Below are 24,635 nucleotides of genomic sequence, written 5' to 3'. Positions count from 1 at the left end.
CACTGGACTATTTTTCGTCATTTCGTCATTGATCAGACGCTTTTATCCAAAGCGACTTACAATTATTCAAACACCGACAGACGCAGCCATCAGGAGCAATGAGGGGTTAAGTGTCTTGCTCAAGGACACTACAGCATGCTAGCAGGAGGAGCCTGGGATCAAACCAGAAACCTTTAGATCACTAGACGACCAGCTCTACCTCCTGAGCTACCACCCCCCGACTAGTTTATATAATTATTATATTTTTGTGTGTGACCAATGACCCCTTTGGAGGACTGAATAAAGAACGCCCCGGAACTACCTTCCTCGATACCAACTCCAGATATAAATCTCCCCGGAGGAGTACACAATACCTCACTTCATAGTTGAGATGATTCATTTCCTGAGAACGGACCAGATCTCCAGATGACTTCACTGTTCATTTCGAACTCCGGGCCGTTGCTAATTGGCAAATGCAGACGGTTGAATCTAGATACCGGGGAGGACTTTTACCTTCTTTCTGAACCTGGAAATTCTTGGAATTTAGATGACATAAATAAAGTGTGACTTGACATGACATCACTTATTTGGGGACATCAGTCACGGGCAGGCAGAGAGAAAAAAAAGAGCAGTCGAGTAGTTACTGTGAAGCGTGTTTAATCAACAGAGATAACTTTCCATTTGATGCCAACGTGACCAACTGACGTGGACGTTGCACAGGACAGACTGATACCGTGACGGGTGGGGTGCGGTGGGGTGGCTAGCCTGGGGGCCAGCCCATCTGGCGCCCGCCCATGACGTGGATGTGGATGTGGTAGACCGACTGGCCTCCGTCAGGTCCGTCGTTGACCACCAGCCTGTAGCCGTTGGACAGGCCCTGCTCCGCCGCACACTTCTTGGCCACGACCATCAAGTGGCCCAACAACTTAAGACACAGACGGGGAAGACGTGGAGTTCTCTTTGTTAGAGGCTGACAGCTGTACACGGGTGTCAACTTCAACTTGAAAACTCATGCCAGAGGAATTGTAAACGAAATTAATTCAAGAGCGCCGACCCTTTAACCGGAGAACTCTGCTGTGAAGGGCACCATCTAGTGGCCACTGGTTAAAATACAACTACACTGAAATGTGATTAATACATTTAATTCAATTTTAACAGAATGACATCGTTTTAGCTGGTATTCGTTTCAGTGGTAGACCTTGGGTTTTTCCAGAAAATCTGAAACTTTGACTCTTATGCAGAAGAACTATTTTGACAAAAATAAATTTATGGCCAAATCAACTCGGACAAAATGCTGAAGACTAAAATTGCTTTTAAAGTCTAATATTCGACGAACCGAATTTTAAGGACCTGTGAACGCCCTGGATATGATGAACCGCTTATCTCAGATCGATCTGTAACTGTTAATTATTTCCTGGGGCCAATTCCATCGGGCACCGTTGGTGAAAACTCATTTCGTAACTGCAGATGTACTTTGTAACTACATTTCAATCTGACTCTGAATCAGAGTTTCTGTTATTCTGTAATTATCGTTTTTTTTTAACAGGGAAAATCGGTTGAAGTCCGAAATATTTAAATCTCTCCGGTCATGACGTCTGGCGAAAATAATTCCCTCCCAGCACAATTTGAATTAGTGCTGGGTGATAAAACGAGAAAACGATCGCTATCCCCCCCCCCCACTTGGTGTCAAAATAAAACAGACTTAATTTCCATAAAAATTCCGAGGATCCGTTCATTTCGGCGTTGGGCACGTTGCAACGGAGAGCCAATCAGTTTGGACGATCTAAAGCTGACCTTTCGCCTCTGACCAATCACGTTTGTCGATATAGAAATAAGCCCCGCCCGCAGGTTGCGCTTGTAAACACAGTACACACACAGAGCGCAGACAGAGCGACAGCGTCCGGAACTCTGAGGGGAAGCAGAAAGATGATGTCATGTGACAACAGGGACACATGCATCCATAGTTTGGCGTTTTTTGGGGAAATTTAAGACCCGACCGAAGGCAGACGGTAAATATTAATTGTGTAAAATATGTCGATGGGACGTCCCGACATAGACAACACCACAAACTTCATGATTTATTTCCACCTCCTTGTCATATTGATTTTGTTTTTGATTCAATCAAAATTTTACCAAAGTGAAATGATAATTTAAGCGGCTGCACTTGTTACTTATTGATCACGAACAGAAATTATTTGATTTCTAGTAGTAATATTCGTCATATTTATTTAGTCATTTTTAAAACGGCGTGAGATGACGCGACTTACTTTATTTTGAATATTCATTAAAATGTATAATAAATCTACATGCCTTCATGATTTTGTCCTTTATATAACCTGCTTACCTGCTTTTGTAAAAAAAAAACAAAAAAAAAACTCTTATTTTACATATTCTTTTATATTTTACCTATTGTTTTTCTGTTGCTCTACTTTACATTTATGTTCCATGGATGCACTGAACACCAAGACAAATTCCTTGTACGTGTAAAGTTACTTGGCAATAAAGACGATTCTGATTCTGATTCTTATCATTGGTTTTTAAGCTCAGTGAACACAGATGCTATTTGACCGGAATATTGGACGCCCCCATTTGTCCGGCAAAATTGAAATCTCCCAGGACACGTTGACCGGCACCAATTTGCTCTCACGAAAACTCCGCTCTGAATGACTGCAGATTGACACAGTACAGCAGAATAATGACATTGTGAGGATATATATACATATATATGTATACACTCACTGCAGCATCACTTTCCTCAGCTTTGGACATTTGCGAAATGGGCTTCTTCGGAACCACAAGGAAGTGGATCGGGGCTTGGGCGGCCACGTCTGGGAAGGCTATGCACTGAAACGCAAGGTCACAAGACAGACGCAGGTTAAGGACGTGAGATGTAAGACCCGTGGGTGAGCCCCCTCATGACTCCTCCATCCACACTCTATTCACATGCACTTGACTGCACATACCTGTACATACAAACAGCCTATCCCATATACATAACTCTATTCCCTTCTGTTTTGCACCACCACTTTGTAGGATCGTTTTGAGATCTTGTTATATTTCCATTATTCTATTCACTAACTGCGGTAGGTTTTAGGAATCAGCTGGTTTCAGTTCGTCAGCTGGGGTAGGTAGGTCGGAGTTAGGTTAGCTATTATGCACAAATGGTAACATACCTATGAACATCATATTCGACGTCTGCCCTGTCCGTTACGTAAACCCTGCACACCGCGCTTTCAAGTTGAATTTAGGCAAACAAATCATTTCTCCCAAGGGTCGTTTACCTGGAAAGCATCGCTAGGTTAAGCCAACAGCAAAGACGTGGCTTGAAGAAATCGTGAAACACGAAACACGTTTTAAACACCATCGCGTGACTTTAACCATAAAAAAATATATATATTCTAATAAAAAAAACGAACCGTGTCACTGTTGTGTTTACGTTCAAAAGTATAAAAGTAAACAAAGATGGTGGAGGTGGCAGTAAGCTAGCACACGTCCCGGCAGTGTGCAGCGCGGAGCCATCGTGGCGGCGCGGCACGAAGTGGGCTTCCAGCGTGGGAATGTCCGATGCGTACCTGTTCGTCTTCGTAGAGCAATTTCACGGGAATCTCCTTGCGCGTGATTTTACCGAAGATCGTGTCCCCTCCCGGCTGCGCCGCCAGCGCCTTGGCTACTTCGTCGGCCATGTCGCTGCGACCGGGCGAAGGGCGTGCGGAGCGGCCGCTTGACGCCACCTCGCCGCGGGCCGTGGATTGGTCGGCCTCGTCCCTTCCCCTCGGTGGCTCGGATGCTGCGTTCCAGCGCAGCGGCCGTCGGTTAAATCCGGCCTTCTCCTCGGGAGCCGCGGCGGGGGCGGCCATTTAAAGTCCCAATTTCAAATGCACTCGACTTCGCATGTGGAAAACACCTCCTCGGTTTTTTTTGGGGGGGGGGGGGGTTTATCTCGTGCGAGGCTGCCGGTGTAATTCTCGCCTTAATTGCGCGTGTTTTCGCGAGCGGCGGCAACGGGGCGCGTTCGGGTTCGGGGGCGGGAGTTGCTGCTGTTTCGAAACGACCGAGTTCCGAGCGCCGATCGAACGCAGCGGGAGCTACTCACACCGGAAATAAGCCAATGAGAATGGGCAGCCGTTTGAAGGTGAGGAAAACAAACTTGCTTATGTCATGTTTAATATCGCACATGCGACCTCGCATGGGCCGTGCATTGCAAACGTGGTTGTGTATTAACTGAGACGGTGATAAAAAAAAAAAAAATATCAATACATAAAGAACGAGTGCGACGTCGTGTGGATGGAGTAAAGGCGCACGAAGACACGGACAGCTAGCCCAACTAGCTTCTGGGTTCCGAGTTCCATTCACTAATACCCCGACACATAAAGTACCTCGTTGACAGTTGTATAAAAGCACATATATTGAGATTATAGTGGGGAAAGCCTCTTTCACCGTGCTTATTGACACCTGACTGTTGTTGCAAGACAGACTTATAAAAAAAAAAAAAACCGGTCAACCTATCCCCTAATAGACTCGCTCTAGCTGCTGCTGCGGTAGTGAGCCAATCACAGGTCGCGTTAAATCAAAGAATGCCTGCGGTGATTGGCTGGCTCGTAGCTGCTGAGGTAGGTAGCCAATCAAACGTCCGGTTAAAAATCGAAGGAGGCTTGCGGTGATTGGCTGCGAGAAAAACCATACAAATAGTCCTTTTTTTTTTTTCTAGATCTGGGTACAAAAAGGATCGAATACAGTTGTTGTTTGACTGGACAAGTTTCAATACTACTTCGGTCAATACCTACCTACCTGGGTATTGAGTACCAATGCCCAGCCCCAATATGTATATATACGTATATAACTATAAACATGACTGTGTTAGAAATGTACTAGAGTAAAGAGTACCGATATTTTCTTTTGGAAGGTAGTGGAATAAAGGTCAAAAGTCTGGAACTGAATATGCTTAAGTGTGCGCATATACTAATGTACGCTGACGGCGGCTGTCCGCAAACTGTCTCCAAGCAGGTCTTGAGCTTGTTTAAAGCGTTGCACAGAACCAGGCTGGCTGTGTTCAAAGATGACAACAGAGCACTGACAGGTACCTTTACACTGCTGGGTGTCAGCACCATCACTGGGATTCCAATTCCTAGTCGAAATGTACTTACATCTATCTTCACTGTTTTGAAGCTGCGAGGTCGAAGATCAACGAAGAGTTCCGCAAAAACAAAAATGAAACCTCAGAAGAAAACATAAGTCAGGTACAGTATTATCCAGGTGTCACGTCACGAGGCTGACATGTGGCTCAATCAGATGCCGTGGTTGAGTATAATTGCATCTTGAAAAACAGTTGTTGTTTTTTTTTTGTTTTTTTTGGTGTTTGTTTCCAGATGATGAAATTCGGCTCTAACGTGGAAGCCGTCCTGCGGGGCTCCGTCATACAAGCGGAGCACGTCGGAGAAGATAAGCTCCGTGTGTAACTCTTCTTGTGACTATTCCTCCGATGTGTTCCTTCACTGTGTATGAAAAGGCAAACGGTGGTCATGTTGCAGAAGTCCTAGAATCGATATCCCCACACTACATCTCAAAGGGACAATAACCTACAGTATTTTATAGCCGATGCCAAAAAAAAAAGGGATAAATAAACATTGACCTGGCGTTGTGACAACATTACGGTGTGACATAGTAAAATGTGTCTCATTCGCTTCCTTCCTAAAGACAAAATGTTTCTTTCCCAGGGCTCAGACCCAGAGAAAGCCTTCTCCTGGAAAACGTGCCGTACTGCGACCAGCCGAGGAGGAAGTCATGATGGAGCGCCGCACCATCTCGTCACAAAGTGACAGACGCACCATGAACGTTTCATCGCCATCGCCAATACAAAGGATACACCGACAAAAAAGAAAAATAAACATGTCTCTTTGGATTGCATGAACATTGCCTTTTATCAGCAACAATTCAAGATGAGGAGAAAGCCTGCATATTATTCTGTACATCAGCTGTTATTTTCTGCTGTGACAATTTATTTGTTTTAAAAATGTGCATATTATGTTGAGGGTTTTTTGTCTTTTTCTTTTGTCTTTGTGGGTGCGGTCCAGGGTGTCTCCTATGCCCTTATTAAATTATTAAACTGAAATTACTTGTCTTTGTAGTAGCTTTTGGTTTTATTGTTATCGTTGTCATGTGGTTTCTTCTACCGCACACGTTCATGTAATTGATCCTTTCTGTATCTCTGGTCCGTCTGACGTGGACTCCGAAGATATCACGTCAACCCGGCAGTCTGATAAATTCCTATGTCTGTCTTCAAAACGCACCTATGAACGTGGCGAGGTTAAGTAGCGATGGAAGCTTCAACTCAGTAATTGAGATTCGGTTCTCGACGAGTCACTTAGTAAAAAAAAAAAGAGAGAACAGTTCAGTTTTCGGACTTGGGTTTCTTTGATCCGCCTCCGGTGTCTTTTGCCTCGAGTTGTGAATGGAATTCCCTCCAGAATCATTTAGTTCAGCGAAAATTGTGTATTTTGGTCGAATGCCATGTGTACACCAGTCACATTCAAGATGTTTTTCTTGTGTTTTTGCCTTCAATTTAGTCCTCAGTAATTTTCAGTTTGTGAGTCGAAGATGAACTTGTTCTCCCAGTGTTTTGCTTCAGTGACCCCTGACTCTTTGCAGAAATGCCCCATGATAGTGTGTCCACGTGTGTGTGTGTGTGTGTGTCCGCGTGTGCGTACCGGTGTGTGCTGAATAGTTAATTCATGTGTTTGTGAGTGCCAGCAATTATTGGGATTTATTTTCCTTTCTCCTGACTTATTGGCGTGGAATTCGACGCTCTCCCCCAGAGGACTCAGTTTCCCATAATCCTCTGGCAGCAGTGACGCGATGACGTAATCAGAACGCGCCGTTACTTTGGCGACGTTTGTTTTGATTCTGCCGCGGGCGTTCGCGCGACGCGATATGCCAAAAATAAGGTAAAATCTGAACCTATGATCTATAAATCTATGATCTCATCATCAGGAAAAAACAACAACACCAAACGGAACGGCTTTGGTAGCATATTGGGCAGAAAACGGATTTGTGATGGATAGGAAATGTGCTAGCTCATTTAAAGTTAAAGTATGTAGACGAACATGAGATGATTAGAATGTATATTGAGTAGAGCAGATCGCTGTTCTAATGGCCCCACTGTGGGTTAAAGGCCTTCCAGTGTCGATCCCAGTGCAATATTAATGAGTGTTAAGTCATGCAAGATATTCTTTAAGAGTTACTTTTACAAGTACTAGTATATACCGATCAGCCACAACATTGAAACAAGTGACAGGTGAAGTGAATAACATGGATCATCTGGTTTCAATGGCACCTGTCAAGGGGTGGTATATATTATTATTATTATATATATACTGTTATATATTATTATTATATTGGGGATATATGAGGCAGCAAGTGAAGAGTCAGTTGTTGAAGTTGATGTGTTGGAAGCAGCGCAAGGATCTGAGCCACTTTGACAAGGAGCACATTGTGATGCTAGACGACTGGGTCAGAGCATCTCCAAAACCACAGGTCTTGTGGGGTGTTCCCTGTACACAGTGGTTAGCACCTACCAAAAGTGGTCCAAGGAAGGACAACCGGTGAACCGGCGACAGGGTCATGGGGGCCCAAGGCTGATTACTGCACGTGGGGAGTGAAGTCTAGCCCGTCTGGTTCGATCCCACAGAAGAACTACTGTAGCAGAAATTGGTGAAAAAGTGAATGGTGCTATGATAGAAAGGTGGCATTCATGGCAGCTTGCTGCGTATGACCATGCGAGTTGCCATCAAAACACACAACTTATTGTTTTTGTCTCGTGTTTCAGCACAGACACGCTGTGGGAGCAGGCGGCAAGCGAGGTGAAGGGACGGGAGAGTGGGAGCGGGGAGGAGGAGAGAGAAGCGGCCGGCGAGAGGAACGTACTCCTCCTGGGGAGCAAGACCGGGGTATGCTTCACACCCTACCACCTGTAAAACACTTATTATGCATATTTCTTGGACTCTTAACAGAAGCGGACTTCTCTTTCAGGGCAAAACCTCTATTCTTCTCAGATGCCTCGACAGGTGAGAGAGTGTGTCACTTTGTTTTTCCACATTAAACCTTCATCACCACTGTTAATATTGTCCCTGTCCTGTCGCCTAAAACCACACGATTATCAGCAGGGATACACAAAAAGACAGACGTCAAACATTTACTTTGACGATTTATTTTTTCAATCCCTAGCAGTGCACACACTATGGGATTAGGTTTGTCTGTTGTCATACTAGATCACGCATCTCTGGATTCTAGAGCACACTATAGGAGCTGAGACTTATGACTTAGGATATTATCAAAGCAACCTGATGTTCAAACAAGAGTCCTAGACTCGTTCTGGACCGATCACAACAGTTTCTGACTGCCTCGAATCACGAGAGTCATGTTTAACAATCCTTTAAAACAAGAGATTTCCTTATGATTCTCTTAAGATCTTCAAAGTGTGTTTTAGCAAATCCTAGCGAATTTCAGTGAAAGTTCTTTAGTGTGCACTCGGGATGAAGCGCGTTCAGTCTGCGTACAACACACATCTACGCCCACGCGTGTGCACAGAAATAATTTTGATGTTTGTTCTACACCAGAGATGAAATGACAAAGCCGACTCTCGCTCTGGAGTACACTTTTGGCAGAAGGGCCCGAGGACACAACACGGTGAGGACAAATGCTTGAGTGGCTGAAAAATGTTGTGCTTTGGCCTCTTTGTGTATGAGTTGAACGGGGTATGTTGCCGTCAGAACGCAAGTTAAAGCCCCGCGGTTTCCATCCACAGCCTAAAGACATCGCCCACCTGTGGGAGCTTGGAGGAGGCACCTCCCTGTCAGACCTGACACAGATCCCAATCACTCCTCTCAACGTCAGGTACGGGACAACTACACACTCTGTAGATCTGCCGTGTTTGTATTCAATCTCAATTCCATCTTCACGATGGTATTCATGCCATTCATCATACTCCTACAACAAATCCGCTCTCCGCTTTCTGCCAGGTCTCTGTCGGTCATCCTGGTCCTCGATCTGTCCAGGCCCAACGAGCTGTGGACCACCATGGAGAGGCTGCTGGGGGCAGTACAGTCCAGGCTGGAGAAGGCCTGTTCCCCCCAGAGAACAGCCAAGCACGGGGCTGGAGCCAAGCAGCAGGCCTCTCTGCAGGAGGCAGCAGAGCGTGTCCTGCCCAAAGATTACCCTGTGAGAACCAATATATATACACACGCCATCTGTTGTTTATTGAGACAGAGGTGCAAAAATATATTCTGATATATACTATGGATATGTACACAAACGGCCTTCCAAGCTCAGTCGTGGAATTAAACTTGATCTCATCACGAACGACTCCACCACCAGGACAGAGAGCTGCTCAGCCCCTTTCCCGTTCCTCTGCTCATCATTGGCAGCAAATACGACCTGTTTCAGGTAAACTGCACTTTCCAACACAGACATAGTAACTGAGGGGGTACCCGATGTTACAGTACAATACTTGTGTTTGATACCCATGGATGCCCCTAGGAGTTGGAGTCTGAGATGAGGAAAGTGGTCAGTAAGACGCTGCGCTTTGTTTCCCACTACTATGCAGCTTCTCTAGTAGTAAGTGCCTTTTTACACAGCAGCATATTTTGACTTTACCCGGTGTGTGATTGAAATGTACAAACGGTCCTTTCTATCAGCGGATGGTTTGAGTGGTGAAGCGTTTCGCATTTTTCTCAACAGTTCACAAGCATCAAGTCAGAGAACCTGATGTCCAAAACCAAGAGCTTCTTCTCCCACTTGGCCTTTGGCCTGGACAGAGGGTGAGGCAAGGAGCTGTACCTCCATCGCTGCCTTCAACGGCTAACACAGTATTCACTTAACTTGGAAAGATCTTGAATCTTGTACCGAACAGAAATGTTTTTTGTTTTTTTTCCAAACTCAAACCGTCTGATCTCCGTTCTGTGAATTTGTTCTGTCGTGCGACATTTCCTGGGCGCTGGAACAGGACGTCGGTGTCCCTCGACCCCACCAAGCCTCTGGTCATCCGGGCGGGCACAGACTCCTTCAGCCAGATCGGTGAGTGCAGCGCCGCTCTGTGTCCAAAACCGGTTACTGCAGGTGGAGGATCCTGGCGGTTGCTGCGGGTAGAGGATCCTGGAGGTTACTGCAGGTGGAGGATCCTGGAGGTTACTGCAGGTGGAGGATCCTGGAGGTTACTGCAGGTGGAGGATCCTGGAAAAGGGTCAAAGTTCAACCCCACCCCTCTTTCCTCCTGCAACACAAACATGCTTGGTCATATGTTCCATTGGAATTCATGTCAGCTGCAGTCAGTTCTGGTGTTGACCTGAATGATAATCAGCTGATGTACGATGATATAAACACATGTGATCACAGAGTGTCATGACATTCCACTGCATATATGTATGACTGTATCTATATGTATGTGACAAATGACCTCTTGAATCTTGAAACTGTTGATTCATTCAAGTATATTTTAGTACACAAGGAATTCATCTTTGTAAGTATTGTTATATATTGAATTAGCATAAGAAAGCTTAACAGTCTAAAAAAACACTAAAAAGACACACTAGTATGGAAAACAAAGAATGAGTAGGTATAAATTACTATGTTTTTACGAATGTATTACGTGTCTGCAGTGTTATAACAGCACTGTTACAATATGCAGCAGTGTGTTTGAGTACAGTATGTGTTGACCGGCTGATGTTCCTCTCACTAGGTTCCCCTCCTACCACCGATGTGGACATTGGTTCCTTGCGTGCCCGAAACCCACTCGACCTTTGGAAAAAAGTGTATGAGAGCGCGTTCCCTGCGGAGGTAGTTAAAACACAATCCTTAATATACAAAGAAAAGGCCATATCCAGTCCAGTACACATTTTGGATCCGCGAGCACAGCGGCCATTGTTCCCCTCTCCGGTCTCTCACTCTCTCTCCAGAGCACCAGCGAGCACAGGGAGCTGAAGGACCCGGCCACGGACCCTCAGTACGGTGAGCCGCAGATCGATGCCATGAGGGCCCAGAAAGACCAGGTAGCGATGCGCTCCGCCCGACCCCATTTTTATTTTTTTTTAAATACCGTCCCCACTCACGGCATCCAGACGTCACTCGCCAAACCTGGCGGAAACAGGAAGTAGCTGGAGATTGAAGTCGCTCACAGGAATAGGCAGTGATTCAGATTGCTGTCAAAATGAAATGCAAGTCTTGATGTCACTTGGTGAAAATGAACTTTTTGAAGGCAGTGGGCCGACTTCAATTCAACCAAAATAAATATGCAGTAACAGACGATTATGATAAATATACTTAATTTATAAATAGTACACTTTTAAGAAGTATACAAAAGTACAGCTGAAAAATAAACTTGTTTATAATACCATGTAAAATACACTTTGAAAATATTTCATAGTGTATTTTGAGTCATATCGTGTTAAGTGTATTTAAAAAAAATTTAATAATACAGAAATAATGATTAACATTTACAATTTTTTAAATACATTTTAAGCTTGAATGTCATGTTATGCACATTTTTAATAATTATACCTTGGGACATTTATAATTTCACTACACTTACAGCACATGAATGACTAGTATATTAATGCTGTACCTTAAATGAGTAAACAAAAATAATCAAGTACCAGAAATACACCTCAAGTATATTCACAAAAAATGGCGAGGAATATACTTTTAACACACTTTCTTTACTAAAAAAAAATATAGTCTCGTGTGGAAAAGAAATACTGTGTTTTTTTTTTTTTTAAACTAGGGTTAGCACCAGGTAATTTGTTTAAAACTGACCTGACTTAATGGACTGTGTATTGTTTCTCAGATTTAATGAACCAGCATTTTGCATAAAGTTCCAATATCATCTTCGTCATCACATGTAGTTTAATGAACTGTTCTCCTGCGGAACTCTGTGTGCGTAATGCGATGTTGGACCTTTGAATGGCCTTGGAGAACCTTCTAGTTCTGGTATTATCTTGAAGTCAAGGGCAATGCTCCAGAGTAACCCTTTGCCCTCCAGCAGCCTCAGTGCAGTAAAGTCCCCGCCGTGCTCTGAATAGAGGGCCGGGACACGCCTTACGGCCGTGACTTTGTTTTGTCTGTCTGCCACTGCCGCACTTGAACCCCAGTAGCCTCCTCCTATCGCACACGCTCCCGTCACGCTATCGCCGGCGGACATGTCACCTTTACATAATTACATTTCACTGCATATATGTATGAAAGTATGTATATGTATGTGACAAACAAAAATCTTGAATCTTGAACCTGACGCCGCTCGCCCTGGCTTGTCATTGGTCGCTCCGGCGGGCAATTGGTGCGGCGAAGGTTTTTATAGAATTTACAGAAGTAACCAGCACTTGTAAATGTAAATTGGTTTGCGATGACGATCGCTTGTTTCAGTCGAGAGGTCTGTGGTTCAGTACAATAATACACACTACACAGGATCTGAAGTGAAATCCCGGCGGCATTAGCACCGTTGATATTTGCCCACGTTCAAGTTCAAGTTCAAGTTCAAGAGATTATTTGTCACATACATATACATGTGGCCTCTGATACATGAGAGATATGCTTTTTTTTTTGCTTTTTTTTTTTTTTATGGTTCTAGTCCTACGGCTGCTTCAGATATAGGAGATAAGAATGACACAGATTAAAGCCCGGGTGTTTTACGACTTTAAAGCTGGCCTCGTGGCGGCTCTGATGTACTGGAACCTGAGATTCCCTGAACTCTGAGAGCATTTCCTCATTCTGTCCTTCCCTTCTCTCACTCACAGGAGCTGGAGCAGTACAAGAGAAATGCGGCTAAGTCGTGGAAAGCACTGGAACTGGAGACCTAGATATACCTCACACACACACACACACACACACACACACACACACACACACACACACAGTCCTATTTATTTGTCATCGGCTAAATCAATTATTTTTACTCAATAGTTTGGGATTTACGTTGTAGCACTTCGATCGATTTGTATATTGAATATCAAAAGTACTCTAGAAAAATAAACATAGGTATTTATTTTAAACAAATTGTCTTTATTATTTCTAAAGCAACCATAGACTGTACATAGTATTCCAACACAAGTTTTGTTCATCACAAGGAACGTGGACCAGAATATTAAAACACTGGGATAAAAAAAGCTGAATATTTGTTGGGTGCAACACAAATTCACTGAAGCTTTCCGTACTGAATGAATCGCCCTCGTTCGCCCTCCCGTCCTAGTGGCGTACGACCCGGTCTCGGATCTTGAAGCTGACCACGCCCAGCAGCAGGAGTGCGGGGAGGAAGGCGTAGAGGAGAACGAAGTCCAGCGTGTAGCGGGACAGGGCGCCGGGGTAGCCCTGCTCGATGATCTGACCGCCCTGGGTGAGCAGGCAGGCCCCCGGCAACCCACTGGAGCTGCCTGGGACGAGATGACACGGAGGGAACCAAGGCTGGAGAGTCGTCCATTGATCAATATCTTTACTTTTTCCTTTCTCTTCGTATTCTTCCTTCCGACACAAGTATGTCATGTATGTCTCATGGGAACAATTAATGACATGTCTATTGTAACGAGCCCAAACAAATGGTCTTAGTCCATATCATGCAGTAAAAGTAATGGATCACATTGGTGCCACTAGGGCATCGCACAAAGTTTAGGAGAGACATAGGAAAGATAAAAATGGTATTTGTGCAATGGTTTCAAAACCACAAAATGGACTATAAAGTTTCCTTTGAATAGATACCAGAAGCCGCACGAGTAATTCCCGAATATACATACCGTACACGACGCCAGCAGACGGCGTCGCCACGTGGCGGACGAGAACTTACCGCAGGTGAAGTTGAGTCCGTGGAACTCGGTAACAATGAGCAGCTCGCAGCTGTACTTCTGGAACGTCAGGTAGCTGAGCCACTGGAAGACCTCGGGCATCTGCTGAGTGCTTCTGCACGGCAGAGAAACAAGAGGGAAGAGGACGGGAAAGAGATGGAGGAGGGGCGAGACGGGTGCCCAGCGGTTCACCGAGCGGAAGGGCCGAGGTATGGAAAGTTCACAACGACAGAATGTACATTTGAAAAAGTGAAAAGAGCAACACGTGCGGCGTCTTACCTGAGGAAGCCGGAGCCCACCACGATCCCGGCGATGTTGAGCAGGGCCACACCGCTGTTGACCATGTTGGGGTCCTGGACCACGCCCAGCAACACCACCGTCAGCAACTCGCCTGAAGGAAAGAAGGAAGGAAAGAGAAGGGGAACAAAAAGAAGAGCCCACCGAGTTGTTCCGAACGCGCCGGGCTGTCGTCCGTACAACATCTTTCGTATTTCGGTGACTGACCGATGATGTGGGGCACCAGGACCACGGCGGAGAAGCACAGGAAGCGCACGGTGTCCGGATGCATGCCGACGGCCCTGCGCGGAGAAAGAAAGCAGGAAAAAGCAGGAGGAAATAACGAGTGTTGAGAACGAGCCGTTCAGACGGACACGCCGGGCCGGGCGCCCATCGCTGCCATGCGCACCAGTAAAGGAAGGAGGTGAAAATGAAGACGCTGATGATGCTGAAGGGAAGGATGTGGAAGACGTAGGCCAGGAACATCTGCCACTTGCTGTACAGGCCGTCCTGGCTCTCCTGGTCGCCGATGGCCCGCATCGCTGTGACTGGAGGGAGGGAGGAAATAAAGAAATGACAAGAGTCCCTCCTGTGCTGCAAGGTGTGGGAAAAACCTCAATAATAAATTCAAAGCTCTTTGCCTTTCATATCGTCCCGAAGAGAGATTATCCTCTGCTTTGATCAGACACTGTCATTTAGACCTTTGACGTGTTGAGGATCCATTTTAAAACGAGACCTGGTATGCTCACCCCGAAGACCTAAACCTGGTCTGTGTTTAGGCCCGATTATTGTATTATCACTGTAATAGTATGATTATCAATCTGTGATGTTATACAACCAACCATTTTAACGGGTGGTGCACATCAGCGTGAGACACACTTAGCGGAGTGCTTATCGTCACCCTCGTATGGGGTAATAACCGCGGCGGAGAAGGATAAAAGTGTTGCAGTGGATATCAGTCCCGCAGCTGACTGGTGACTGTCACCCCGCTCTGCCCGGTAACAGTCGACAGACAGATAAAGCTGAGAGAAATATTAAAATAAAGTCGGCATGAACAGACGCCATCTCACACTGACCCTCTTACCTTTAGCACAGTTCACCGAGTTAAGGTACAACCAGTCTTTCCCACTGTGTAAACATTTTTTTTGTCATTTATTCAACTATAATGGTTTAGAAATTCAAATGTAAAGGTTTGTCATGGCCCTTTTTTATTCTTGATGCCCCGTTTTGATGTAAAATAAGTAGTATATTGACTTTTTACAAATCCCTTTGTTATGCCTGCTTTTTTAAAACGACAAAATAATAATAAAAAAAAAAATTACACCACTACCATGTATAAGATTACATAGTGACATAGTATTACATAGTGACATGCCCCGAGCGCCAACCATGCAATCAATGTTTTCTTGCCACTTATATAATTGAGTGTGGAGAAGATAAAAGGATCATAATGTTCAACCTCGCTGCTCTCTACTTGTATTTATAGTTGTGTATATGTGTGTTAAGTTACTATGGGTCACGTCGAGCATTATAAACACAGACACACACACACACATCTATGTAGTATACACAGATAGTATAGATAGTATAGAGTCTATACTGGCACCCGAGCTATATTATCTGTCTATACTATAGACAGATAATATAGCTCGGGTGCCAAATACGTCGATCACGATCGACCGGTAGATCGCAAAGGTAGGTAGACTTTCAATTCATTCAATTTTATTCAGCTGGAGTCCAGGGCTCATGGACAGATTTGGAATTTACTCGCAGAGGAAAAGCACCCAAACATGAGGACATGTGCTGCCTCCTTGACTGCATTATTCGGCTCTACTTATTTATGCGAGTCAGCCTTTTCCCACATGGGGATTATTATCTTAATCTTAAGATTATTAAGTCCAAATACCGTTCCACCGTGACTGATGATCATTTGGAAGCCTGCTTGAGGCTGGCTACCAGCAGCTACTGTCCGGACTATGCAACCCTGGCCGACTCCATTCAGTGCAAGTCATCAGAGTATGGTAGTGACCAGAAACGTATTTAATTGTATTGTGCCGAAAGGGTTCATGCAGCGATGCAAGGTACGCCAACATATATTGTATGTATAAAGTATACTCAGTATATATATAAATAAATGTATTTAGTAGATCATTTTGACCTGGTCATTTAAAAAAATAGCTCGCAAGCCGAAAAAGTGTTGGCACCCCTGGTATGGATGGTATAGAGTATAGACACTGTAGGTCTACTGGGTCTGCTGGAGTTCACTGAACTCAGCCTGGGAGGAGTTTGAAGAGGGAGATAAACTCAAGGCTTGATGACCTCCAACACTAGTTTTCATAAAAGTGTTTTATGGCTTTCAGTAATTTTTGATCAGAGCTAAAACATGACAAAGTGATCTATGGCAGCTACGGTGTTACTCTGCTTTAAAGTATTAAGTATATTTTAGTCCCAACCATTGGAAGCCAATAATGTCTGTATGCCATTTTTACAGTGGATAGCGTAAGTAAGTGATTTGAATTACCCTCAGGTCCATGAAAGCTATATTAACCGCTAGGTGTTTTGCTCGTGGGCAGTTGGGCAGCATTCATAGCCCTTTTAAATGTAAACCTCTATGATGCATATCTAGAGCTGACCTTCACCAAGAAAAGTAAATGATAAACCCTTCTTAAAAGGCTTCCACCTGCAATATAACCATGCAGACCCCACATAGAGTAGTGTTTCAAAATCCAAATGGCTGGATACTTAAATGACGTGCTTGTTCCCTAGGACTAGTGATGAAATGCTTGGCTCCTCTTTGACCCCTTTTTCCGGAGTGACTCCCGAGTCCTTAAAAAGATTTGTCGGCTGCAAACAAATAGTTTGCGAGTCCCCACCACCTAGAGCAGCCGTGCAGCGTCGGTTAAACTCACAGAGGGCGACTGCGTTGAGCATGCCGGTGTAGGGCGAGGCGCCCACCGACTGGTAGATGATGCCGATGCGGTCCTGCACCGCGCCTTTGGTGACGTCGCCGTCTAGACGCGTGACGAAGAAGGCGATGAAGAGGCCGTAGATCAAGTTCTGGGACAGACGCATCAGAACGCCCATCCTGTTCCTGGACAGGTTCCTCACGGTCCGCCTGGGGAACGGACGCCCACATATGTCTACGTATGTATTCATGTGGTACTCATCGCACAGCTGGGAATGGTTTTACGTGAGGGCCTGACCTTATCAGGACTCCCAGTTTGGCCGCGCCGCTCGGCGACTCTCTGCTCTTGAAGGGGACGGCCGGCTTGTGCTCGCGCGTGAGGGTGCGGTCCATCTTCTCCAGCATGCTGCGGTAGACGGCCGAGTCCCGGTAGGCGGAGGTGATTTTCTGCATGCGGATGAACGAGGCCGCCTCCCGTTCGCTGCTGCGCGTGTCCACCGAAGTGAAGTCAACTGTGGAGCACACCGATGGCGTTGTCGGTCAACCAGCCCAGGAGCATGGAACGAGAACGCGGCCAAAGTCATTGGACGGTGTGTAATGCAGAGCAAAGGGAAAAGCCACATCGGAAAGTGTTCTACTTTGACAATATCAACGTGGACAAACAATTTGCCCTGGGAGATAGTGATCAAACCCAAGTAAAGACCAACACGTGCCATAGATGTCAAAGGGGTTGCAGTACTCTGGGCACTCGTAACCACACTTGCTGAAGAAGTCCACCATCTCCCCGGGCTGGCCACAGAACACCAGCTCCCCGCGGCTCATAATGGCTATCCTGCTAAACACCTAGCAGAGAAAGACACACACTCTTAATATCCATCATTTCCATCATTTCTACTTGTTCCCATCGACATGACCGGGCTTCCAGTGTTTTCCACAGCTTCACCCCCGCTCAGACCAACCCTGAAGAGCTCGGAGCGCGGTTGGTGGATGGTTACTATGACGATGCGGTCCCTCTTGGCCAGCTCGGCCAGCAGCACCACGATCTGATTGGCGGTCATGCTGTCCAGCCCCGTGGTCGGCTCGTCCAATAGGAGCACCTCTGCAATGACATTCACCCGCATGACGACATCATCATCATCATCATCATCATCATCATCATCATCAACAAGCCTGGACCGGACACTTCACAACTTTTTTTGCTCTCAGTGTTCCCGGAAGTTTTTATTAACTTTGAAAAGGTTTTAATGTGTTTTTTTTTTTGTTTTTTTTTAAGTGGCCCCTGCCGAGCATCTCAGAGGGACCAAACTTAACTCGTTAAGATAAGTGAGATCCTTTTTTTGGTTAATTACTCTAATTAGGATAATTAAAAGATTGCCTCTTTACATTATGGAAGCAGAGTGGAATTAGCAGATGCTTTAATTGTAAGATTAATTCATTTCCTGGTTGATTGGGGAGGCAGCGAATGGAAACTCCTTATTACTATTTGTGTCTGTCAGTGTGTGTGTGTGTGTGTGTGTGTGTGTGTGTGTGTGTGTGTGTGTGTGTGCGCGCGCGTGTGTGCCTGGCCAGTCTAATCCTGAATGAGAATTGGGACCCTTTAACCTCCCTGGAGGACTATAGGCCCGATAAACTCCACCTGGGAGGTGCACGTATACACACACACACACACATGCACGCACGCGCGTACGCACACACACATGCACGCACGCGCGTACGCACACACACATGCACACACACACGCATACACACACAGGTGGCTCTCTGCTTATTTTATTTCAGTCTGGTGTGATAACCTCACTTTTCATTAGCCTCCTTCGCACCTCCTGGTCCATTCCTTGTTATATTCAGAGTTAGTTCACTTTGTGTTCTCCACTCTGAACTTGCAGAACTATTTAGGAAGGGACAAATCACACCAAATGTATTCCAACTGTATTTAATATTTCTGGTGAATAACATACTTCCCCTCAAACTTATATGAATATATTATATGACGTGACATGATATTCCAATTTTTGTGCCGGCGCATAGGGGGGCAGCCAAGTCGGGGGAACTCACTGGGGTCCTGAAGAAGCTGGCCGGCGATGGACACCCTCCTCCGCTCTCCCCCGGAGATCCCCGGGAAAACGCGCCCTCCGATCACGCTGCGGGCCACGTGGCTCAGGCTCAGCTCCGCCATCACGGCGGACACCTGGAGCGGGGGTCGGAGGTCGCGATATGAGTTCCAAGATAATGAGCGGCAAGAGCCAAGATGGGAGGCAGTGGGAAAGACGTCTTTTAGTAACCCTACCGTCGAGCGAGAGATAACGTGCGAGTGGGTCATTAGGGGAAAAAGAGACCGACAAAGACCCCGCCGCTTCCTGAAGGAGGTTAGTTTTGCGATGCTTATTACTTACTGATTGAATTAATACATTGACACACGTCTTGCTGCATGGGACGTTGGGTTGAAGACTTCCAATTGTTGTGACGTCATGAGATGTATCGGAGAAGAATCAGGCGGGGAAGCGGTTGCCCGTGACAACGTGTCATTATTCAGAGATCGCCGGCCGTTATTCGGAAATAACTCACCGCCGATTGCCGCAATCGGCCAAATCTAGAACGGAGTACTACACAGAGCTGCCTAATAAACAGAGGCCGCTTCGAGAGGGAGAGCCACTATGAAGCGAGAGGAGCCTCCGGCCGTCACCTTCTTCTTGATGCCCTCGGCCGAGTGTTTGCGCAGAGCCAGCTGGGCGGTGTAGGTGAGGGTCTCCTCCACCGTCAAGTAGCTCAGCAGGTTATCGCTCTGGACGGAGGGAAAGAGAGAAATGATTTTAAAAAAAGATTCACAAAAAAAAAAAAAAGGCAGCATCAGGACAGCTTTTTAAACCGCACATCGTGTGCAACGAGTGGGCGGGCTCGTGCTTAAGGGCGACGCACTTTGCGCAGATCTGTTGTTGTCTTTTCGCGCCGCCACGGCAGAGGTCCGCAGCACATTTCCTATTTTTCGAGCTACCTCGTGGTCGAGGCGGGAAAACTTTCATTTTCTCCTCCCGTTATCTTCTCTCGCGGATAATCGTCTGCAGGGCGGAGAAAGTTTTTCAGAACTTTCCGGACATCGCACCTCGCCCGTGGTGAGGTGCGATGTCCTACTCGAATTTCCATTCCGGTCGTTTGCCTGTGCATCGTGTCGGGCCTGTGTGCACATACGCGATCGTAATATCTTGCACGCGTGTTGGCTCCCACCCGCACCGCTGTGATTGCGTACAAATATATACATAAATGTGCATGCATCCGTATGTGCATGTGTGTAAAGCGACTAACGCGCCCGCCTCGCCACACACGTGAAACACGCGCGCGCGCACGTAAACTTGAACCCGGCGAACCCATCGCCAGCTTCAATTAACACGCGCCCACCCCCCCCCTCCCCAACCCCGCTCCTGGCTCTCCTCTCCCCAGAATGACTTTAATATCAGGTGTTCATATCACCGCCTCATCTGGAGCTTAGCAGGCAAAGTTAATGACAAGGCTTAGAGACGGCCGAGAGAGTGGGAGAGTGAGAGGGGAGGGGAGGGAGGGAGGGAGGGAGGGATGGAGCGGGAGGGGAGTGGAGGGGAGGGGGGGTTCTATCAGCTTGGAAAGAGAGATTATTTGAAAGGCAGCACGGCCGGTTTAAAGCCGGCGTTTTTTAATTCGGGCCTTGGATACACTTGAGCACCTCTTATTGAGAGATTAAGTGTATGAGGAGGCTATCAAGGGTCTCCAGTTAATTTCATACTGGGGCTGGGCCAACCTCTTCCCTAGTTTTCACCAAATCTAGTGTCTAGTGTGTGTGCGTGTGTGTGTGTGTGTGCGCGCGCGCGCCCTGTACGTGCATGTGTCCGTTCGGTCTGTCTTTATGGTGGCTAATGTCACCACGGGTAACCTTCAGCACAGGCACACACTCTGACTGCGGTGCGCCTGTTGGCGAGCCGAAGGCCAAAGATAAAACCTGATCGTCAGATAGCGAAGAGAGGGACGGCAATTGCGGTGAAGCGAGAGGGCGACATGGAGCGTGTCTGAGATGCGTGTGTGCGGGGTTAAAAGTGGGTCAACGTTGTTGTGCATCTGCAAACCCCCGCATTCGGCGGGCTGCTCGGAGAGGGGTCCACTTTAAAACGCGCAAGGAAATATCAACAAATCGCAGGGTGGTGAGTGGGACCCTTTCCACTTGTCTGCAGAAGGTCCAAATAAAACCTTACAACAGAAACGTGTGTGTGTGTGTGTGTGTGTGTGTGTGTGTGTGTGTGTGTGTGTGTGTCTGTGTGTGTGTGTGTGTGTGTGTGTGTGTAGGTGGGTGTGTGTGGGTGTGTGCAATTTGACAGGCTTTCTGCTCTAGGTTCATACCGTATTGTGCTGAAGTGCCTTTCTGCCGTGAGTGTGTGTGTGCGCGCGTGCGTGTGTGTGTGTGTGTGTGTGTGCTTGCTCATCAATCGACTGTATCGTGCGTGCCCCGTTTCGACTGCCGTGATACCTGCAGCACGTAGGAGAAGCAGTCCTGGTACTGCTCCTGCTTGAGTTTCCGGCCGTTGATGAAGACCTCTCCCGACAGCCCGCCGGAGTTCCCGATCCGGCCCGCCACGGCGTCCAGCAGGGTGGTTTTCCCCGAGCCTAATCGCGCGCACACACAGGGGTCGGACCGAAAAACTGTGCTGTTAAGTTTGATCGAACCAAAGTGTGGGCTGTCCGACGCTGTCCCGTTACCGTCTCTTCCCGTCACCGCGCAGCCCTCCGGATGTATTTTTGTTTAGACGTTGTAGTGACATCACAGGCGGTCTTGAATTTGTGTGGATTTTCTTTTTGTGTAAAAACTCGGTTTCCTTTCTCACTGTACATCACTCACACGCCATAAGTAACCCAATACATTTAAATAGAAAAAAATGGCCCTTAGAGAACGGACAGAGTGGACATGGACATGGTGGGCGGTGGAGTGTTTGTGTGTGTGTGTTTGCTTTACTATACTTATGAGGACCGGCCTCCGAAGTGAAAATTTTCTGATTTGGAAGCGTACCGGAAACATGGGTCCTCACTCACCAGGTGTATTGACTCGGACCTCACTTTGACACCAGTGTAAGAAGTTGTGTGTGTGTGTGTGTGTGTGTGTGTGCGTGTGTGCGTGTGTGTGTGTGTGTGTGTGTGTGTGTGCCAACCTGAGTTGCCCAGGATCCCCAGGATCTCCCCGCTGTCCACGTGGAAGGAGACGTCGTTGAGAATCTGACGGGTCCATCGTTTCCTGTACGAGGGCAAGTCCCACCATGGACCCACACGCTCACTGGCGCCGGGACACACACACACACACACGCACACACAGACACACACAAGCGCGTCTAATACCGTGGATTGATGATTAACAAGCATGAATGACTGAAAAATTGCAGGCTTGATTAAAGTGGAAATCCATAAGGTCGTCTGTGTTGGGTGGTTTGCAAATTTGCTGGGAAAAGTGGCCCCCGCCGCCGATCATGTAAACAGCACACCATATAGAGGAGCACATACATAACATTAACACACTGAATGGCTGTTCCTCAAGAAGGTGCCAGCTAAAAAAAATAAATAAAAATCAAATAAAGAATTTTTAAACAAAATAACCGTCTTTAACCAGAACGCTTTATTTACATGTACTTATTACCTGACGCTGTAGGAGACTTTACTGGCGCTGAGGCTGCAGGAGGCCTGCGCCTGCACCGCAGAGTCGTCCCTACACACCTCCCTCTTCTCCGATACCAACTGGAACGACTCCCTGCCCCTGCCCTCCGGCCCGGCCGCCTGCGGGGAGAAGGATTTGCTCATTTCGCCTTCCCTATGTCGACCGCAAAGTGTCCGTGCGTTACAATAAAATAAAAAATAAAATCCCCAGCGTTCGAGGGGCGGATACGGTCCGTTCCCGAGTCAGGCCGACGCCGAATCCCGCGCGAACCCCTTGGCGTCCGACAAACCACCCATCGAGTCACGCCGAGGCGCTTGATTCGAGGCGAGAGCGCGGCAGGACCGTCCCCTCTGTCCGTGCCCGGTCCTGTTTTTTTTCGCTCTTTGGAATGCCGGTCGGCCCGCGTCGCCGCGGCGAACTTTGATCCGGGGGGGTTGTATAAAGAGGGAGCAAAACTCATGCCTCGACTGGCGGCGGTGGGGGTCAAATGGTTTTCCCCCCTGTTATCAGGGAACAATAATGTGTGCGAGCGAAGGCCGTAAAGAGCGATGGAGAGATACCTAACGCCCCGGGGCTGCGAGCGCGCGGCGGGCGGGTCGGACCGGAGACGGAGCGCCGGAGGCGCACGGGGAGAGGAGAGCAAAGGGAGATAAAAGACGTATAGGATCGAAGCAGAGACAGGGAAGAGCGACCGGAGCGAGGGGGATTGAGGCGGAAGGGACTCGGGGGGGATCTGAAGTGGGACGTTGACCCCCGCCGCCGACTCCCGCAGACTTTGGCCTGTAACTCGGACGGCGACGCAGAGATGGACGCGGGGCTCGGGGGCACCGACAGCGCCGCGCACAAGGTCAGTCAGATGGTATACGGCGCACCGGTGGTTCTCGAGGCCGGGTCCTTGGAGAGATCCCAGAGGGAGCCCCCCCCAGCGAAATGATGAATTTTTTTTTTTTTCCCACAAGAGCGCCATTAGAGAATGTACATTAATGGCGGTTTTGATCATAGTCTCTCTGTTATCTCTGTTACTATGGTATGGAAGGGCTCCCAGAGACCAAACCTTGAAACCGGTGGCCCAGATCAAATTGAGGGTCCTCGATATGAAAAAGGTGGAGAATATCTCCGGTACACGCAACGAACTGGGCGCCCAGTAAATGGATTCTATATAAAGTGTTTTACATTTTTTTTTCCTTTGTGGAAACTTTTAGAGCCTTTTAGAGAGCAACTCATCTCCTATTGTAGGGGATGGTAGCTCAGGCGGTAGAGCTGGTGGTCTAGTCATCTAAAGGTTGCTGGTTCGATCCCAGGCTCCTCCTGCTAGCATGCTGTAGTGTCCTTGAGCAAGACACTTTGCCCCTAATTGCTCCTGATGGCTGTGTCCATCGGTGTTTGAACAATTGTAAGTCGCTTTGGATAAAAGCGTCTGCCAAATGACTAAATGTAAATGTATTTGTGAATTCTTTGACAACAAGAACCCGCCAACACCATCAGAGCCGGGCCTACAGCACTGCACCATTTGAATGCGAGAAAATCCTCAACCTCCTGCCTCCGACGGCGTCCTTTCGTGGCATCGCTCGCATTTTTTTAATTTGACATAACAACGGGTAAAATTTACCCCGAGATGGAAGTCAGTTGTTCCCGACGGCGCAAACTCAAACCGCCGAGGTGTTCCGCAGGGCTCCGCACTGGGCCCGTTGTTATTTACTTCACGTTCCCGTCTCGACTCAGCACTGTCAGACGATGCCGACGACACCATCTGGCACCGACGGCCCCGCCCCCGAAGCGGGCCTTCCCCGGGTTACCGTCCGCTTTTTTAAGATTCCATCGCAATGTTTTATTTGTCTCAAATTTTTCAAATAACAGGAACCCAACGTGCAGGCTCTTCACACCGGTAATACCCTGCTCCCCTCGCGCCCCTGACGGGGATGAGATTGAGATCCGTACGAACGTTGTTATAAATACGAAGGACCGTGGCTGGATGGCGAAACTATCTTTGACGTTG

The 24,635-nt window shown here is 47.2% G+C and overlaps 4 protein-coding genes across 5 annotated transcripts; 2 read left to right on the top strand and 2 right to left on the bottom strand.

Annotated features, from left to right (window-relative positions):
• Window positions 1-619: 619 nt before the first annotated feature.
• hint1 (histidine triad nucleotide binding protein 1) lies at window positions 620-3,744 on the bottom strand. The gene is made up of 3 exons (XM_080016267.1): window positions 3,552-3,744; window positions 2,719-2,823; window positions 620-904 (listed from the first exon to the last, which is right to left on the bottom strand). Exons 1-3 carry the CDS (start codon window positions 3,660-3,662, stop codon window positions 740-742), a joined length of 381 nt encoding a protein of 126 aa, XP_079872393.1. The 5' UTR covers window positions 3,663-3,744; the 3' UTR covers window positions 620-739.
• Window positions 3,745-4,058: 314 nt separating this feature from the next.
• On the top strand, window positions 4,059-6,096 carry lyrm7 (LYR motif containing 7). Of its 2 annotated transcripts, none has more exons than XM_080016224.1 (5): window positions 4,059-4,111; window positions 4,984-5,056; window positions 5,146-5,216; window positions 5,346-5,427; window positions 5,694-6,096. In XM_080016224.1, exons 1-5 carry the CDS (start codon window positions 4,088-4,090, stop codon window positions 5,762-5,764), a joined length of 321 nt encoding a protein of 106 aa, XP_079872350.1. In that variant the 5' UTR covers window positions 4,059-4,087; the 3' UTR covers window positions 5,765-6,096. The 2 variants fall into 2 exon arrangements, with proteins under 2 accessions (XP_079872350.1, XP_079872349.1); XM_080016223.1 differs by having other exon boundaries at window positions 4,981-5,056.
• Window positions 6,097-6,906: 810 nt separating this feature from the next.
• Window positions 6,907-12,970, top strand: dync2li1 (dynein, cytoplasmic 2, light intermediate chain 1; the record flags this gene model as incomplete). Its single annotated transcript, XM_080016325.1, has 13 exons — window positions 6,907-6,920; window positions 7,802-7,922; window positions 8,005-8,039; window positions 8,592-8,661; window positions 8,780-8,868; window positions 8,994-9,192; window positions 9,349-9,417; window positions 9,511-9,588; window positions 9,712-9,791; window positions 9,977-10,047; window positions 10,709-10,806; window positions 10,926-11,018; window positions 12,759-12,970. The coding sequence occupies 13 exons, from the start codon at window positions 6,907-6,909 to the stop codon at window positions 12,819-12,821; spliced, it is 1,080 nt and encodes a 359-aa protein (XP_079872451.1). The 3' UTR covers window positions 12,822-12,970.
• Window positions 12,971-13,206: 236 nt separating this feature from the next.
• Window positions 13,207-22,782, bottom strand: abcg5 (ATP-binding cassette, sub-family G (WHITE), member 5; the record flags this gene model as incomplete). Its single annotated transcript, XM_080016422.1, has 14 exons — window positions 13,207-13,391; window positions 13,799-13,911; window positions 14,076-14,187; window positions 14,301-14,374; window positions 14,482-14,620; window positions 16,982-17,187; window positions 17,276-17,489; window positions 17,691-17,820; window positions 17,937-18,076; window positions 19,033-19,165; window positions 19,661-19,759; window positions 21,467-21,603; window positions 22,143-22,264; window positions 22,622-22,782. 14 exons carry the CDS (start codon window positions 22,780-22,782, stop codon window positions 13,207-13,209), a joined length of 1,965 nt encoding a protein of 654 aa, XP_079872548.1.
• Between the last annotated feature and the right edge of the window lie 1,853 nt (window positions 22,783-24,635).

This window comes from Zeus faber, assembly GCF_960531495.2.
Source record: "Zeus faber genome assembly, chromosome: 16".
Lineage (NCBI taxonomy): Eukaryota > Metazoa > Chordata > Actinopteri > Zeiformes > Zeidae > Zeus > Zeus faber.
The sequence above is the reverse complement of the archived record's forward strand: the minus strand, read 5'-3'. Positions and strand labels throughout refer to the sequence as shown.

Excerpts from the sequence above, each read along its gene's own strand:
- hint1 (XM_080016267.1), bottom strand. The coding sequence starts at position 3,662 with ATGGCCGACGAAGTAGCCAAGGCGCTGGCGGCGCAGCCGGGAGGGGAC. Across the intron at positions 2,824-3,551 it reads TGCTCTACGAAGACGAACAG|TGCATAGCCTTCCCAGACGT; the intron begins GTACGCATCGGA and ends CTTGCGTTTCAG. Across the intron at positions 905-2,718 it reads CTGAGGAAAGTGATGCTGCA|TTGTTGGGCCACTTGATGGT; the intron begins GTGAGTGTATAC and ends CTGTGTCTTAAG.
- lyrm7 (XM_080016223.1), top strand. The coding sequence starts at position 4,088 with ATGAGAATGGGCAGCCGTTTGAAG. Across the intron at positions 5,057-5,145 it reads TGACAACAGAGCACTGACAG|CTGCGAGGTCGAAGATCAAC; the intron begins GTACCTTTACAC and ends ACTGTTTTGAAG. Across the intron at positions 5,217-5,345 it reads CAGAAGAAAACATAAGTCAG|ATGATGAAATTCGGCTCTAA; the intron begins GTACAGTATTAT and ends GTTTGTTTCCAG.